The sequence below is a fragment of the Bombyx mori genome, chromosome 14 (genome assembly GCF_030269925.1).
Source record: "Bombyx mori chromosome 14, ASM3026992v2".
Lineage (NCBI taxonomy): Eukaryota > Metazoa > Arthropoda > Insecta > Lepidoptera > Bombycidae > Bombyx > Bombyx mori.
Genome location: NC_085120.1, coordinates 6260625 through 6276854, shown reverse-complemented (window position 1 = coordinate 6276854; position 16230 = coordinate 6260625). Strand labels below are relative to the sequence as shown.

At 35.0% G+C, this 16230-nt stretch overlaps 3 protein-coding genes across 5 annotated transcripts in view; 2 read left to right on the top strand and 1 right to left on the bottom strand.

Moving 5' to 3' along the window:
• The first annotated feature begins 392 nt into the window (after positions 1-392).
• On the top strand, positions 393-13855 carry LOC101739990 (proteasome subunit alpha type-1). The gene is made up of 6 exons (XM_004922593.4): positions 393-577; positions 852-1102; positions 2863-3022; positions 4392-4601; positions 5363-5548; positions 11955-13855. Exons 1-6 carry the CDS (start codon positions 575-577, stop codon positions 11973-11975), a joined length of 831 nt encoding a protein of 276 aa, XP_004922650.1. The 5' UTR covers positions 393-574; the 3' UTR covers positions 11976-13855.
• Positions 6598-11214, top strand: LOC110384698 (alpha-N-acetylglucosaminidase). The gene has a single exon (XM_021352013.3). It carries the CDS (start codon positions 8617-8619, stop codon positions 10954-10956), a length of 2340 nt encoding a protein of 779 aa, XP_021207688.1. The 5' UTR covers positions 6598-8616; the 3' UTR covers positions 10957-11214.
• LOC101740122 (uncharacterized) overlaps positions 13846-16230 on the bottom strand; it is a 125250-nt gene continuing 122865 nt past the window's right edge. For all 3 annotated transcript variants that reach the window (XM_062672046.1, XM_012696052.4, XM_004922594.4), the window contains one exon: positions 13846-16036. In XM_062672046.1, the coding sequence (XP_062528030.1) occupies positions 15268-16036 (769 nt within the window). In that variant the 3' untranslated portion in view covers positions 13846-15267. The remainder of the gene's footprint in view (positions 16037-16230) is intronic.

Genomic DNA, 16230 nt, shown 5'->3' with positions numbered 1-16230 from the left:
AACACTAGCCCTAGCAAAAGCAGTGCTTCGCAGAATCTACCACTAGATCGGAATCGTGATCCTTTGAAAAATCAGTCAAGAAATTTAGTGTCAATTTAATTATAATAATTAATTCTATCTTTAAAAAATTGCTTTCTGTTTATCATTATCGGGTAATATGTAGATATGTAGTGTTAAATCAGTTTTCTCATTATGCCTAAATTCGTAATTCCACCATATACTTCGAGATCAAATAAAACTATGTAATTATATTTTAATTATTATAATTTTATTACCTAACTATTATTATATTTTACTATAAATCGAGAGAGAAGTTCTTGGATCTGTAAGTCTTTGCTTTAAGTTCACAATATTAGTGATTGACAATTGAAAGATTGTGATTGTCAGTGTCACTTTTAAGCATAGAGTTACTATTCTGGGTACTTATTAACTCCATGCTTTTAAGAAAGTCACTGCATAGACTATACTTAGTCTGCTTGTATGGTAAACTATATTTTTCTTTCGCCGCTACATTAATTTTATGAAATTAATTCATAGTAGAAATTGTACTTTTCTAAATTAAATAAAACTTAAAATGGTAAGTAATCGTGGTCAATAATTTTACCAGATTTCTTTAAAAAGACAAATATATATCCTTTTATTTAAAGAAAAAAATCTGCATAGTCACTGCAAAAAGCTTTATTATACTAAAATAGCTGAATGTATACGGCTGAATGCATATATACGGCCATGCAGAAGTTTTATCAATATATAAAAATATGAAAACTGCTAAGATCAAAGTAGTCCAGTCATAACTAACCTTCTTAACCTATACCAACCACAAGTAAAAAAAACCGTCACTTGCTTTTCAGTTCAGGAACCAGTACGATAGCGACGTCACAGTATGGAGTCCTCAAGGCCGTCTCCATCAAGTGGAGTATGCAATGGAAGCTGTGAAACTTGGTTCTGCAACCATTGGTCTGAAGAATAAGGACTATGCGGTGTTGATAGCGTTGAAACGCGCTGTGAGCGAATTGTCCGCATATCAGAAGAAAATTATTCCTATTGATGAACATATTGGAATTTCTATATCAGGTCTTACTGCAGATGCTCGTATGCTGAGGTATGTTGTGATTTCTATCTGAGATATTTTACTTCCTTTTAGTAGGAATTCAACAGGCGCCTATATTGAAAATATGTAGTTCTTAAATGCTACTAGCAATTACATACAGTATCATAAACATAGGTAGTAGACACGTAGAATTGGACAGAAAAATAATTTTTAAAAATCATAAAACATTTCAGTTGTTAAATGGATTTTTTTTTATTTAACTTCTTTAAAACCATTTGGCAATTTTTATTTGAACCGTTGAAGAGTAGTTGATTGACAAGCATTGCTGGCTCTTTTTTTTTTTAATTTTGAACAAAGTCTTAATCGCGCTTTTGATTGGCTTACAAGATTAGGCATATTGATCCTGACTTACTTAGTTTAGAGCTTGACCTAAACAGTAATTATGTATTTGTTTTTTTGACCATATTTTAAAATATTTTGTTTATTATGAATTTCAACTAAACAAAACCCTTTAAGCTTACTTAATAAGTTTTATTAAAATAAAATAAATATGTTTTTGTGTAACGCACAAACAGAAATTTTGGGTTTTCATAATTCCAGCTAAACAAATAGATAGAACTAGACAGTTACCTAAACCTAAGCAGACCTTGTTCGTGATTTGTTCCCAGTTATTTATTCACATCAAGTACATTTAAGCCTGGTTTGTCATGTAATGAAGGCTGACAAATTATTGTGAATTATAATGAAATATGAAAACTTACACTTTTGTTAGTAAAAGCACATTACTATATACAATTACTTTGTCCAATGCAAGCTCCAAACATAATAGGAAAGAAAAAAAAATAGAAATCTTAATTCTGTCCTCTAAACTGTTGAAAACAGCTAACTATATAAATTCTTCCATTAATTTGATGAATTGTATGGTAATAAGTGTTCATTCAGTAAAAAAAATTCTGATAATAAAATATTCTCTATAAGTACAATTAAATACAGTACCATTGTGCTTGCAGCTATCTAATTAACTACCAGAAAGATTGTTTTTCTGTATCACCACTAAGATGCTTGGACTATATGTAAAAAAAGTATCACAATATTAAAATAATATTATAAAGAGAAACACAAATAATATTACACAAACAACACAAATAATATTATAAAGAGAAAAGATTTGTTTCTTTGTTTGTATTGAATAGGCTCCGAAACTACTGAACCGATTTGAAAAATTCTGTCGCTGTTTGGAAGTTACACTATTCCCGAGTGACATAGGCTATAATCTTTTTTGAAAAAATGAGGGATCCTTACTAAAACTCCAATACTTAATGTAACCCAAGGTGTAAAAATATTACATAAAATATTCTTCACATCGCGTGCCCTGCAAAAACTATTGATGATAGAATAAAATAATATACAACGACTTTGTAGAACACAGTATTATTCACAAAAAGTGTCGCGACAGCATAATTATGTCTAACTATTATAGTTATGCCGCAAGAAGTGTTATTTGAAAAAATAAAACAATATCAAATATCATTGAAGTTTTTGTTAAAGACCCGAGCGGAGCCAGAGCGGGCCGCTAGTCTAATATAAAGTTATTGAAGTTGCATGAAGAAGCATGCTATGGATATGTTACATGATTTAATATTAAAAATTTCCAAGGGAATATTTAAATCTTCATATATGGATTTTGATATTCTCTGTGCCCTGCCAGGTTTTTTCCAGCATCTATCCGTACCTTTCATAATAAAATGGTTAATTAGCATAAATGCAAATGGATTAAAACGATTTAATAATGGAATTATGTTTTGTTTCAGTCGCTACATGCGCACAGAGTGTCTCAATCACCGATATTCTCATGATGCTCCAATGCCCGTTGGACGTCTCATCTCGTCAGTTGGTAACAAAATGCAGATTTGTACCCAGAGATACGACAAGCGACCCTTGGGTGTGGGCTTGTTGGTTGCTGGTTATGATGCAAGTATTCTTTCTTCTCTATCGCTCCCTCATTGCTGAGGATCGTGACTCCGTTTTAGCTTGTCGACTGTCAGCCTCCATCGGTTCCGGTCAGTTACCTGGTGTAGTGCAGCGCTAAGTGGTCCGCTGGTTTGCTCGGAGATCTGGTCGGACCAACGTTTGGGGCTACGGTATACTTTGCAGGAATAAACTGTACCAACTTCTAGATTTCACAAAGTGTGTATTAAAATTTCTTAGGTGCTTTGTGATTAAATATAGTAAGAAATAAATACATTATTATTAAGTTTTTAAATTTAGTAGGGCTGGTTTTGTAGGCTCATATTGAGGGGTGAAAAGCTATTTGTCTTTTGTAGTTATAAGTCCGTTTTATTTGTATTAGTATCAAAAACTCACTGATTTTAATTGAACTTCAATTAAGTAATTTACTCCATTTGAATAGATGAAGAATTATTTTTTAAGATATTTTTTCCAAATTTAAAACTTTAATTGGCTGTTCTGTAATGTTTCAAAAATTTCGCTCAAACATAATAAATAGCCTTTCACCCCTCTATAATATGTGTGTGAAATTAATACAAAATTATAGAAGAGAGGGATAAAACTGTTTTTGTAACCTGCATTTGTACACAAGTAAGAACATTTAAACACTGCTATGACATTCATTCAAAGAAAACTAATGTCAATATGGTGCTCTATGTATAATTTTACAAATTTTACTATATGCATACATTAGTGCTTGTGGTATTATCGCATCTTACAAAAATAAATTTACAATCATAAAAACTTAAACCTCCCATATTCGATTTATTAAGTTGAACTCTCATCACAAATAACAGGTTCACTTCAACCTCGAATACCTTATAACTTAAACAAAGGAGGTAGTTAAAATCATGGTCACAATATACCAATTCAAGGTTTTTTTATTTTTTATTGCCCTTGTAGGCAGACGAGCATACAGCCCACCTGATGGTGAGTGGTTACCGTCGCCCATGGACTTCAGCAATGCCAGGGGCAGAGCCAAGCCGCTGCCTACCTCAGAAACTGATCAAACTGTATTTTATTTACTACTAGCGACCCGCCCTCGCTTCGCTTCCGAAACTGTAATTTATTATTGATTTCTCCGCTATTTAATGGATGTTATTATACACATAAACCTTCCTCTCTTTAATCAATCTATCTATTAAAAAAATCCGCATCAAAATCCGTTGCGTAGTTTTAAAGATTTAAGCATACATAGGGATATGGGGACAGAGAAAGCGACTTTGTTTTATACTATCTAGTGTTGAACACATTGATTAATAACATATAAGTAACAGTAGGGAAGTTAAGTATTAAAGAAGGATACTTATCATGTCTTTGCTGATTTCGACAGGACCAAGGACCTCATATTTACCAGACTTGTCCATCAGCCAACTACTTTGATTGTCGTGCGATGGCAATCGGAGCACGTTCGCAGTCAGCGCGTACTTATCTTGAGAAGCATCTCAATACATTCATGGATTGTGACCTTCAAGAGCTAGTAGCTCACGGTCTTAGAGCCCTACGGGATACGCTGCCAAATGAAGTTGATCTAAACACAAAGGTTACCACTTTTATTGTATTAAATGTATATATGTAAGGAATTGTGTATGTATATGTATGTACGTGTGGGTATGTAAATACATATATATATTTCAATTGATTGGTTTACCGCATATAATTAGTTTCCAAACGATTCTTTTCCACCTAATAGTTGTCTGGAAGAGATCGCTCTTAGCGATAAGACTGCCAACTCTACTTTTTTTGTATTTAATGTTTCGCATTGTTTCTTTTGTTGGTGTACAATAAAGAATTTTCTCTCTTTCTCTCTCTCTAACTTTTTTAGCACTATAAATGACCAGCATTTCTACTTTTTTTGTATTTAATGTTTCTCATTGTTTCTTTTGTTGGTGTACAATAAAGAATTTTCTCTCTTTCTCTCTCTCTAACTTTTTTAGCACTATAAATGACCAGCATTGAGAACGTCTTGGTATAGCTCATTAGCGAGCCATTAGTTTTAATGTAACAGTTGCCAGTTTAATGAATGAATGCCTAAATTCAGTTCAATATGAGCACATGAGAACTCGTAACTCATATTTAAAAAAAATCAAACATTAATTCATCCTGAGCTGGGATTCTTTTCTTTTCTTTAATAAAGATAGTGGTAGAGGATTAAATCTGCATTCCACTCATAAAAGACATGTTACCGAATGAATTGATAACAAAGATAGTGTTATTGAGATTTGAAACTCATTAGCGCTTTACATGCACATTATCCTACAGTTCGTTATGTAATTGCTAATTGTATGTAATGTGATGTTACAGAATGTTTCTATATGTATCGTCGGTCCCAAGACTCCGTTGCGTATATGCGACGAGGAAGAGTTATCTCGACTGTTAGCTCTGGTCGAGGGTGAAGAGAGACGCGGCGGCACCGCGACCGGCGACGCGGGCGCTCCGGGAGGCGCCGCCCCGCGCGACCAGGGGGACGACCGGGACCCACAAGCGGCGGTAAATATACCAATCTTTTCACTACACAAGTCTAAATAGTACCTTTTCTTATTGCTTAGTTTCGCAGCCCACCTGGTGTTAAGTGATTACTGGAGACCATAGACATGTACAACGTAAATGCGCCACCCACCTTAAGATATAAGTTCAAAGGTCTCAGTATAGTTACAACGGCTGCCCCACCCTTCAAACCGAAACGCATTACTGGTTCATAACAGAAATAGGCGGGGTAGTGGTACCTACGCGTGTGGACTCACAAGATGTCCTGCCACCAGTAATTACGCAAATTATAATTTTGCGGGTTTGATTTTTATTACGCGATGTTATTCCTTCACCGTGGAAGTCAATCCAAAATAACTGGTCGGATCACCTGATGTTGTATGATTACCAGAACCTATAAAAAACACTGTGTAAATACAATGAAATCGCAATTTAATTGTAAAATTGCTGTAATGCATGACTACCTTGCTAACCAGAAATAAGCTGGAGGGTTGTCTCTACTCGTAAGTATCAGTGTCCCACCAATACCAGTGGATGATAATAGGCATAGGACTAAGCGTAATTACTTTCAGTAATTTAAGAGTTTTCTGGTTATATTTCTTACCGTGAAATATATAGTGTTAAAGAAAAAACCCAGGACACACTTGTTGATATGCAACGGTATTAGAATAACAAACAAAATAAAAAGTGTTTTTAACTAAATTATAAAGATCAGTCAATCACAGTGTTATTGTTTATTTTTTATAATGCGCTTGAAGGAGCCACAGTTCCCAAGATACTGGCTACGTTACCTCGTTGGACAGCCAGACTCACTCTCTGTGCAAAGTACATAAGTATTTTCATAATATTAATTTATGAAATTACTCAATTAAAAAAAATTGTGTAGCCACTATACTAAAACTAATCAATAATCATTGTGTCATTGTGTTGGCCAATCCTTGGGTTTTAAGTGTGAAGTCTGATTCAGTTGTAATGTGCGAATTAGATATAATTTATCAGTAGAATCAGCTATAGTTGAGCTACCTTAATAATAAAATTTTTTTTGGGGGTCTTGCTTTTACAACAAAATCGCACAAAACATTCAATTTTCTATATAGAGAACTAAATTTACGAAGACAATCAAGTAACTTTTGTGTATTACGAAGTCAATGAATTCCTAACAGACGGCACGTTTTCGGAATTTCGTGTCGGCACTGGATTGGTTCATTTTATGTTTCTATTTTTTTTATAATATACTAGCGGACCCAGCGAACTTTGTTCCGCCACACGGTTTGTTTCACACACATCAACCGGTTAACTTCAAAATTCTACTATAATTACCCATAGAATATATTATTATTACGTTTAGCTGTCAGTTACGTTTTGTTATTCCATATCAGTTGCGTTTTGTCATACCACGATTTATGTCACGTCCCATGGGAATTGATAAAGAGTATCCTATGTCCTTCTCCTGGTTCTAAGCTACCTCTTCAGCAATTTTCAGCCAAATCAGTTCAGCCGTTCTCGAGTTATAAATAGTGTAACTAACACGACTTTCTTTTATATATATAGATTAAATCATCATCATGAAATCATCATAATATATTAAATCTTCGATCATCTCACAATCTTCTTCTTCGCTGTCCTCCACATAGTTCTGACTTTTTACATTCTTCCTTCACTATTTAGTCTATTCTTCTATGGAATGCGCTCCCACTCAAAATAAGGTGGGCCACTACACGTGAAGCGTTAAGACGAAGGTTCGAGAACTGTTTCTCAGAGAGTTAGCAGAGTCATCTAATTGCTATATATTTATGTATATGTATTTATATCTATCAATATTATGTATGTTATATATACACATATGTTTAAGTAATATCACCTTCACACTACACCTACCAAGGTTCATCTCTGCACCCCCTAAGGTATACTGTCAGAGAATGCGCATGGCATTAAGTCCGCCTTTATACTGTCTAGTATATAAAGTTATAAATAAATCAAAAAAACATCCCACAATGTTTCAACACAAAAACTCTACAGTCAATGTATTTAGCCCACATTAACATACGGCGCAGAAACATGGTTCCTTACAGGTGAGACCGTGTATAGAATGGGCGTTTCAAAGTAAGCGATGAATCACTCTAAGCTAGCAATCGGGTCTGTACTACCCACATTAGAAGCCAAACAATATTATAGATATTTGTTAGAGAGTAGCAGATCCGAAATGGAGTTGGGCTGGAGACTTGGCAGGACGAAATGATAATAGATGGAGTAAGACAGTGACGGAATGGTGGCCAAGCTCATAGACGTAAAGGACTTCTCCTTTAGCATAGTAGTGCGATGACATAATCAAAACGGTGGGGCAGATGTGAATGAGAATGGCGAACTATCGTACATTATGGCATAAAACGAAGAGGGCTTTACCCCGTAATTGGTATCAAAGGGCTGAAAATGATGATGATGCCCGTCGCTTGCGAAGAAGGGCTCGACGAGTAAATTAACTCACAGACACAGCCCACTGAGTTTCTCGCCGGATCTTCTCAGTGGGTCGGATTTCTGATCCGGTGGTAGATTCTGCGAAGCACGACCCTTGCTAGCGTTCGTGTTAGCAACGTCGTCAGAGCCCCGTGAGCTCACCTGCTAGTTAAGGTTACGCTGAAATAGCCTCTCAAGACTCTCAGCTAAAAAAAAGATAATGATGCTTTTTTACAAAACGCTTTTTTGGTAACCCATTGTAGAGATAACGTGTTGGCATTCAACAATCACCGTTTCAAAGACATTTGATTTAAAGTGAATAATTTAAATTCGAATCAGACACTTAATAATAACTTTGGTCTGATTACATAACATGACGATTATGGTTAAAAAACAATAATATTATAACTATTACATTTTATCTATTCTCACATGGTGAATGTCACACAGTTTTTAAACTGATTAAAAATATCTGAAGTATGTTTTGGGTTTCTTATCTCTTGGCGGGGGTCAATGTTCACTTTCTTGTCGCCCACTTATTGTCCATTGTATAGTAATGCTCCTATTGAAGCCTATTAAAAATAAACTCGCGTCAGTGAGCGACGCTCCGCGCTACAATGCAGTACACGATACTGCTTGTTGTTTTATTAAAATCAGTGTTTTCATACAGTTTGAATCTCGATTACTTGGACCCAGTAAAGTTACAAACTATCGCGCCGCCAGCGACACAACAAAATGCCGCCACTCAAATTATTTCAAAATATACGACTAAAGTTTTAGTCGAGATAAACCCTCTATTGTTTAAAGACAATAAGGATGTATTTTCCTTGCGCACGGTTCAAGGACTTTTACACATACGCGCGACAACCGGTGTGGCGGCTTTATGGGGATTTAATTACTACTTGAAAAAATACTGCAAGAGTCAAATAGCGTGGCAAGTTCAACGAGTTGTGGTGCCGGAACCGCTCCCAGAAGTCGACGAACTTGTCGTTTCTAATGATAGATTTCGCTACTATCAAAACGTGTGCACGGCGTCTTATTCATTCGTTTGGTGGCAGACAAACGATTGGGTCGAACACGTCCAATGGATGGCACTGAATGGTATTAACTTAGCTTTAGCGCCAGTTGCACAGGAAGCGGCTTGGGCTCGCGTCTATCGCAGCCTCGGAATGACGGACGACGAAATAGATGAGCATTTTACCGGTCCCGCGTTTTTGGCTTGGCTTCGTATGGGGAATGTACACGGCTGGGGTGGACCACTCCTCAAGTCATGGAACGACAAACAAAGAGAAATTCAAGATTCCGTAATCGACTACATGTACCAGCTTGGCATTGTATCGGTCTTCCCGGCTTTCAATGGTCACGTACCGAAGGCATTTGCACGAATATTTCCGAATGTAACTTTTCACGACGTCGATACGTGGAATAAATTTGACGCTGAACATTGTTGTGGCTTGTTCGTAGATCCGAATGAACCACTTTTTAAAATAATAGGGAAAATGTTTTTAAAAGAAACTGGCAGTTTGTCAGCCACAAGTCACATTTACTCTTCGGACCCATTTAACGAGGTTAAAATTGAACAATGGTCAACAGCTTTGGTTGTGCAAACGGCCAAATCTATATTCTCGACATTATTAGAATTCGATGACGAAGCTGTCTGGTTATTGCAGAATTGGATGTTTGTTAGCGATCCGTTACAATGGCCTAAATCTAGGGTACGGTCATTTATGACGTCAGTGCCGAATGGTAGAATGTTGGTACTGGACCTTCAAGCGGAGCAGTGGCCACAATACGAACTTTACGAGATGTATTTCGGTCAACCATTCATATGGTGCATGTTACACAATTTTGGCGGAACTTTAGGGATGTTTGGTAACATGATAACGATCAATAAAGAAGTGTATTATGCACGGGCCCTCGCAAATAGCACAATGATTGGCGTCGGCCTTACCCCTGAAGGAATAAATCAGAATTATGTAGTTTACGATTTAATGTTGGAGTCAGCTTGGCGTAAGAAACCCGTAGAAAATCTCGATACTTGGGCAGGAGAATACGCGGAGCGAAGGTACGGTTGCAACACGACAACGGACGCCTGGCGGTATCTGTTAAAAAGCGTATACAGCTTCAATGGCTTGAACAAAGTCCGAGGGAAGTACGTAATCACTCGTAGGCCCAGTTTCAACATTAAGCCATGGGCTTGGTACAAAAGTTACGATCTATTCCAGGCTTTGAAAAAGTTTGTCACGAGTACAGATTGTTACTCCGATGGATTTCTATATGATATTGTTGATGTTACAAGGCAAGCGTTACAGTACAGGGCGGAACAACTATACGTAAATATGCAGAGCGCACGCTATTCCAACACTTTGTTGTTCAAAGAAGCGATACAACAATTTCTGGATGCCATGATTGATATAGAATCGATATTGCGGACAAATACGTTTTTCGGTGCAGCCGATTGGATCGCTAAAGCTGAGAATTTCGCGAGAACACCAATAGAATCGTATTCATATAGTTTGAATGCTCGCAATCAAATAACTCTGTGGGGCCCTAACGGGGAAATAACAGATTATGCATGCAAACAATGGGCTGAGCTATTCCACTATTATTACATTCCTAGATGGACAAAGTTCTTGGATGTTGCCCTCGATGCCAAAACGAAACGCGAAGTCTTCGACGAGAAAACTGCTCGGGATATGATTCGATCCACAGTCGAGTATAAATTTCTGTTTGTGACTTTCGACACTATCCATCGACCTGCGGTTAACCCGATAGATCTTGCTCTGGATCTGTACCAAAAATGGGCGTTTTATCCTGGTCTCGATGATCTGCCGCAAAACGTTATCCGCCCCGATCCTGGAAAGAGAACCACCCTGCCCGACGTTGATAAAGAAAGCGATGAGACAGAAGATCCCCCTTCCGTTATTATGTGGCACTCCACAACGCCGATCAATTAGTAAAAGAAAAAGGTATACTGCAATTGGCGTTGCTTTAATAGAAGATTTTTTTTATTATTTCTAAAAATCATAGTTTTTTCCTTAAGAAAAATTCCGAATACTCCGAATCCAATACAGGAAAAGATCAATTGTAGTTCCGACTGGAAACACTCATATAATAATAGTTATATCGAAATCTACATATCCTATTGCCCTATCTACTTCTCAACTGGATTCTTTTTTTTTAATAACGTATGAATAAATTTATATACGGCTGTATTTTTGTTTCACTAAAATAATCGTTTGTAATATATATCTCAAAACGATCCTAGTGTTGTTTTATAATTACGAAACATCGGAATTCGTATGCACGCGCTAAATGTAGCCAGTGCTTATACAGTTAAAATAATGTAAATAGCACATTATTTCATTGAAATTAATATTGCTAGACTCGATCACTAGAATATTACTAGATAAATTAACGTTTTAAAATAATCTTTCACATTTGTTATAAAACTTATTTACGAAATATATTTTGCAATGTATTCCTTTGATAAACAAATAGCATAATTGTTTATAATTTGTACAATCCTGTTTCTGTTTGAATAGGACGTCTGAGAGATATATTTATCTCTTTCCTAGTCTAAAAATCTAAATGAAGTTACCGGCCGGCCACCGCACCACAGAAAGCTCCAGACCTAAGTCTATTTTAGACCAGTACAACGTGGCTTGAGGCCTGCTAGATCTCTTTGGGTTTAAAAACTTTCGTTAAAGTTGCTTTTCTTGACAAGATATCAGGAAGTTTAGTAGGATGTTTTCTAATCATCTTAAATGTATAAATAACTATATTATCTTATTTTTATTTTATTTTTTAAATAAAGTGAAATATATTGCTTCCTAATACACAATCTAATGAAAATAAATTAAAACCTTAAACAAAACATAATTTGAGAACCAATCGGGGAAAAAGACCTGCTTATGCTTTTTGTAATAATAATAAAAAAAGGTTTTTTTTCTAGGTGGCAATGGAAACGGAGTAACTTCAGAGCGACTCCAGAGCTCCGCAGATGACGGTGTGAACACGGATACAATATATCCGGTAACATTCAAAAATTATGCACGCCGGTTCACTGCGGACGTTCATCTACCTTCTTTTGTTTTTTCTCTTAAAGGAATGCCTTGGCCAGTGCTCGGATTGATTGCAAATTTTTGACTTGAGGTATTATTGTAACATAATTAGTAACATTGTGGTTTATTTTCATGAAATAAAACAAATAATAGTTTAAAAAAAACTAACAAAATACGCTATTATAGAAAAACCAACTAAAAAATAGAAAATAAATTTTAATAAATTTGAATTAAAAATAGTGTAAGAAAAAATGGTTTTATTGTAAAAAAGCGTGGGTTGCTTTTCAGGATATTATCAAAATAACCCATCTGCTCATATCTGTTCATAAAATATTTAAAAATTTATTTTCTCTTTTTTAGTTGGATTTTCTATAAAACAGTATATTGTTAGTTTTTTTTAACTATTATTTATTTTTCATTTTTTAGTTGAATTTCAACTTATTCAATATATTTTTTCCAGTTTTTTTTTAAATATTGAATTGTCAGCGGTCCTTAATAATTATACCAAATTTCGAGTTAATCCGACGTTCCGAATGGGGTCAAAATCATCTTCAAAGATTCCGTTACAAACATACATACGTCTGAAGCTAATAAAAGCGTATTAAAAAAAGGATAAAGACATCGTTTGACCGGTCGAAAATTTGTCTTAATTCATGAATTAGACGAAACTTCCAAATGCCTCTTTGATTTAATAAGCATGACGGCGTACCAGGACAGTTTAGCGCGTTTTGGTTTTTAAATTTATTTTTTTATTGTTAGGTGTGTGGATGAGCTCACGGCCCACCTGGTGTTAAGTGCTTACCTTACCTATAGACATCTAAAACGCCAACACCCACCTTGAGATGAGTTCTCAGTATAGTTACAACGGCTGTCCCGTCCTTTAAACCGAAACGCATTACTGCTACACGGCAGAAATAGGGCGGAACATTATATTTGGAGATATTTCTCGGGAATAGTCAATCAGCCTATTAAAAATGATTTGGATATTCAATGAATCTCAACCAAATTTCAAAGTTCTAATAGAAGATGTGATATAATTTCTGAAATAGTAATACTAGAGTTGTTTCACCCGTAATTTTGCCTTCGATTAAATTTAAACAGGGAACTTTCCAGTCCTAATTAGCAATATATATAAAATTATGATTGCTGTACATACCATTCTTATAATAATTAATTTGAAGTTTGACATATTTTGGGAAAATTAAAATGCCTTTTGATTGTTTCATTTTGCTCTTTGAATCTAGTGCATTTTGGAAATATTACGTAAGTTTACGTATTGACTATATTCGATAAGCATTTTTCAGTGGATAATATAGTTTTAACTACACGCCATTGTAACTTAAAAAAGATTAAGTCTGTCAAATAAACCTAAAAAAATAATTATAAAAATGAAACCACTTCTCTCAAAAACAATTCAACGGAGCATGACTTAAGAGAGCATTATTATACTACATTTACTCTGAATAGAATATCGGATAATCTGAGCGACGAACAGTTTTATTTTTCAAATTTATCTTTGGAAATAGCAACGGGTATTTGTTGACTCTCATCTTATATTGAAGTGTATTGTTGAAAAATTGGTTTTATTTTCTATGATAGTATTATATATGTTAAGAATTCAAGCTTCACCAACAAGCAAAAAGATTCAAGCTTCATTTTGTCAGAAAAAAAAGCAATCATTTCTGGGCACTGGCCAAGGCACTCTCATAAAGAAAATATGTAATAGTTTTTTTGTCTTTCAATTATTTGCTGTGTATGTATCGGTAAAATAAAATAAATGCGTCTTTATAAATCTTTGTTTTATTCTATACAAAATTTCGATACACTTTACTTAACATAAAATATTTGGACGGTTTTGTTACATATTGTTTGAAATTTTCTAATATTAAAGTATTATAATTATAGCACCAAGAATAACATTATGGTTACAGAATATGATAGCTCATTTTAATAAAATAAACATGATTACACTCCAACTGATCCCGAAAAGGAAAATAGATGCTGGTGATACTTAATAATAATATATGTTTGATTCATATGAGTTATCGGAGCTTTATAAAGCCTTTATAAGAAGTCAGTCAAATATGTTATTCCAATAAAAATGAGACTTTGGGGGTATGTCGACGTATCACATATCTGTCAAGGTTTAATTAAACAACGGAATTATTTGCAAGTATTTAACATGAAATAATAATATTTTAGATAACATTTACAATTAGAATATTACGAATGTAAATTTACATGTTTAAATTTTGGCGGGTTTTCCCTTTCCTTTACCACAGACTATATCAATCTGTGTAGAAGTTTCTGCCAATGGCTGTATTGTTCTTACAATCCGCCACAAGACTATATGAATAGAACGTCTTGCGAGTTTATTAAGTTCCGTTAAGGCATTGTTAAGTACTTACTACTGCATGCAATGTAACATGAGTTGACCTGGAGGTCAACGGCCTCTATCGAAAAGGTTTGGCCCTTACTCTTATGACACATTACATTTTTCTATTCAATTTATTCTTTATTCTACACAAATATTGCAAAAAGTGCACAATTTAAAAGTTCGAAAACTGAACGACTTTTGCTCCGTCCGTAGAAGACTGACATTTGCAATTTCTATAATACCTGGCTTTAATTATTTCCATAGCATTAGTTTTGCCATCCAGCATCCAGATGACATTTTATTTTAATAACAATTCGCTGAGAAAATTTCGAACATTGATTGTATAGACCTTTGGACTGCCTTATGTAAAACTTTGTACGATTAATGTTTATGAAAAGTAAAAAATGAGCTAACAGTTATTGATTCGAATGTTGACTAGGCCTAGCTTACTATAACTTGGTGGTTTAATATATATTTGGCATCGTAATTTAATCATGTTTAATACCTAAAGTAGAATCGGATCTTTAGTCTAATTGCTTTGTAATCATTTTTAATGTCGTCAACTGGTTCATTTTATAAAAGTTATTCTAGAAATTTCTATTATTTAAAATCAGAGATCTAAAATAACGGTACATATAATTAAATAATTCTGTTTAATTACACTTCGCAGTGGGGTTCGATCATGAGCACCGTAATTACTATTATATACAAAAGAATATACACTTGGTAAATAAACATTGGGATTTTGGGTAAATAATCCTAACTCAGTAAATAAGTATGGTAATTTGAAATGTATCTTTGGGTCAAAGTTCGTTGTTCAATTACTATCATACAAGAGTGTCCAGAACATATCCGAAATTTGGCTGCTCTAAAACCGGTACGTAACTATCTTGAAGGAGGATTGGCTGTCGGCTGGAAGCTTCGTTCAATTGTCTTTCCAAAACAGCATTCTGCAATTCCTCTTCGTCCAGTTCTAAAGTGAGTTCATCTAAAAGTTTCACCCGACATTCTAATTCCTTCTCTGTCTTTTCTAATTCTAAAGCGTTATCCTTCATCTCCTTTGCTGTTGTTCCTAATTCGTTGTCTATTTTATCGAGAAGCATCATCACTTGCGCTACACTCTCGCAGCTATTCGCTTTGTTTTCTTCAGTGTATCTTTTGACTTTTGCCGTGAGTCTCACCACTAGTTCTTCCTCGCGGTGCAATCTCTTGTTTATGATTGCTAGTTTCTCTAGTAGCTCTATTTCTTCTCTTATCTTGGTCAAGTCGTCTGCCGATGCATCGGAATCTGTGTCGGTATGTGTCTGCATTAGTCTTTCAGAATTGACTTGGCAGATGTTTGTTAACTCTTTAGTGAAATAGTGCTCTCTCATGAGGTGTCTTTCTCTTCGGGATTTGTGTTTCGTATGTCGTCTCGGCGGCGTGCCACTGCCGACACCGACGCCGCTGTCGCTGTTGCCCGCTTGACTGTCATTAACTTCACTACACCTTCCAATGTCGCGAAGATAAGATTCCAGAAGGTAGTTAGTTCCGTGTTTCTCCATTCGACTCTTGTGAGTTTGATCTTCAAGGTGGTCTATCAGTTTTTCTTGCTCTCTAAAAAGTAGATATTTCCAATTTAGAATATTAATTTGGGAGAAAAAAAACTTTAATTGTAATCTGCTATAATGTAGAGAATCAAGAAGGGCCTTTAAAAATAATGTCTGGAACTAAGTTAAATGTTAATGATGTTCCCATTAATCATTGCAACTTCTAAGTCTGTCTGCAAGTAAAATTTACAATTATAAATA

Bases quoted from the DNA above. Each gene is read 5' to 3' on its own strand.
- LOC110384698 (XM_021352013.3), top strand. From the start codon at position 8,617: ATGCAGTACACGATACTGCTTGTTGTTTTATTAAAATCAGTGTTTTCA.
- LOC101739990 (XM_004922593.4), top strand. The intron at 4,602-5,362 runs GTTACCACTTTT...GTGATGTTACAG, and splicing joins AAGTTGATCTAAACACAAAG to AATGTTTCTATATGTATCGT. The intron at 5,549-11,954 runs GTAAATATACCA...TTTTTTTTCTAG, and splicing joins ACCGGGACCCACAAGCGGCG to GTGGCAATGGAAACGGAGTA.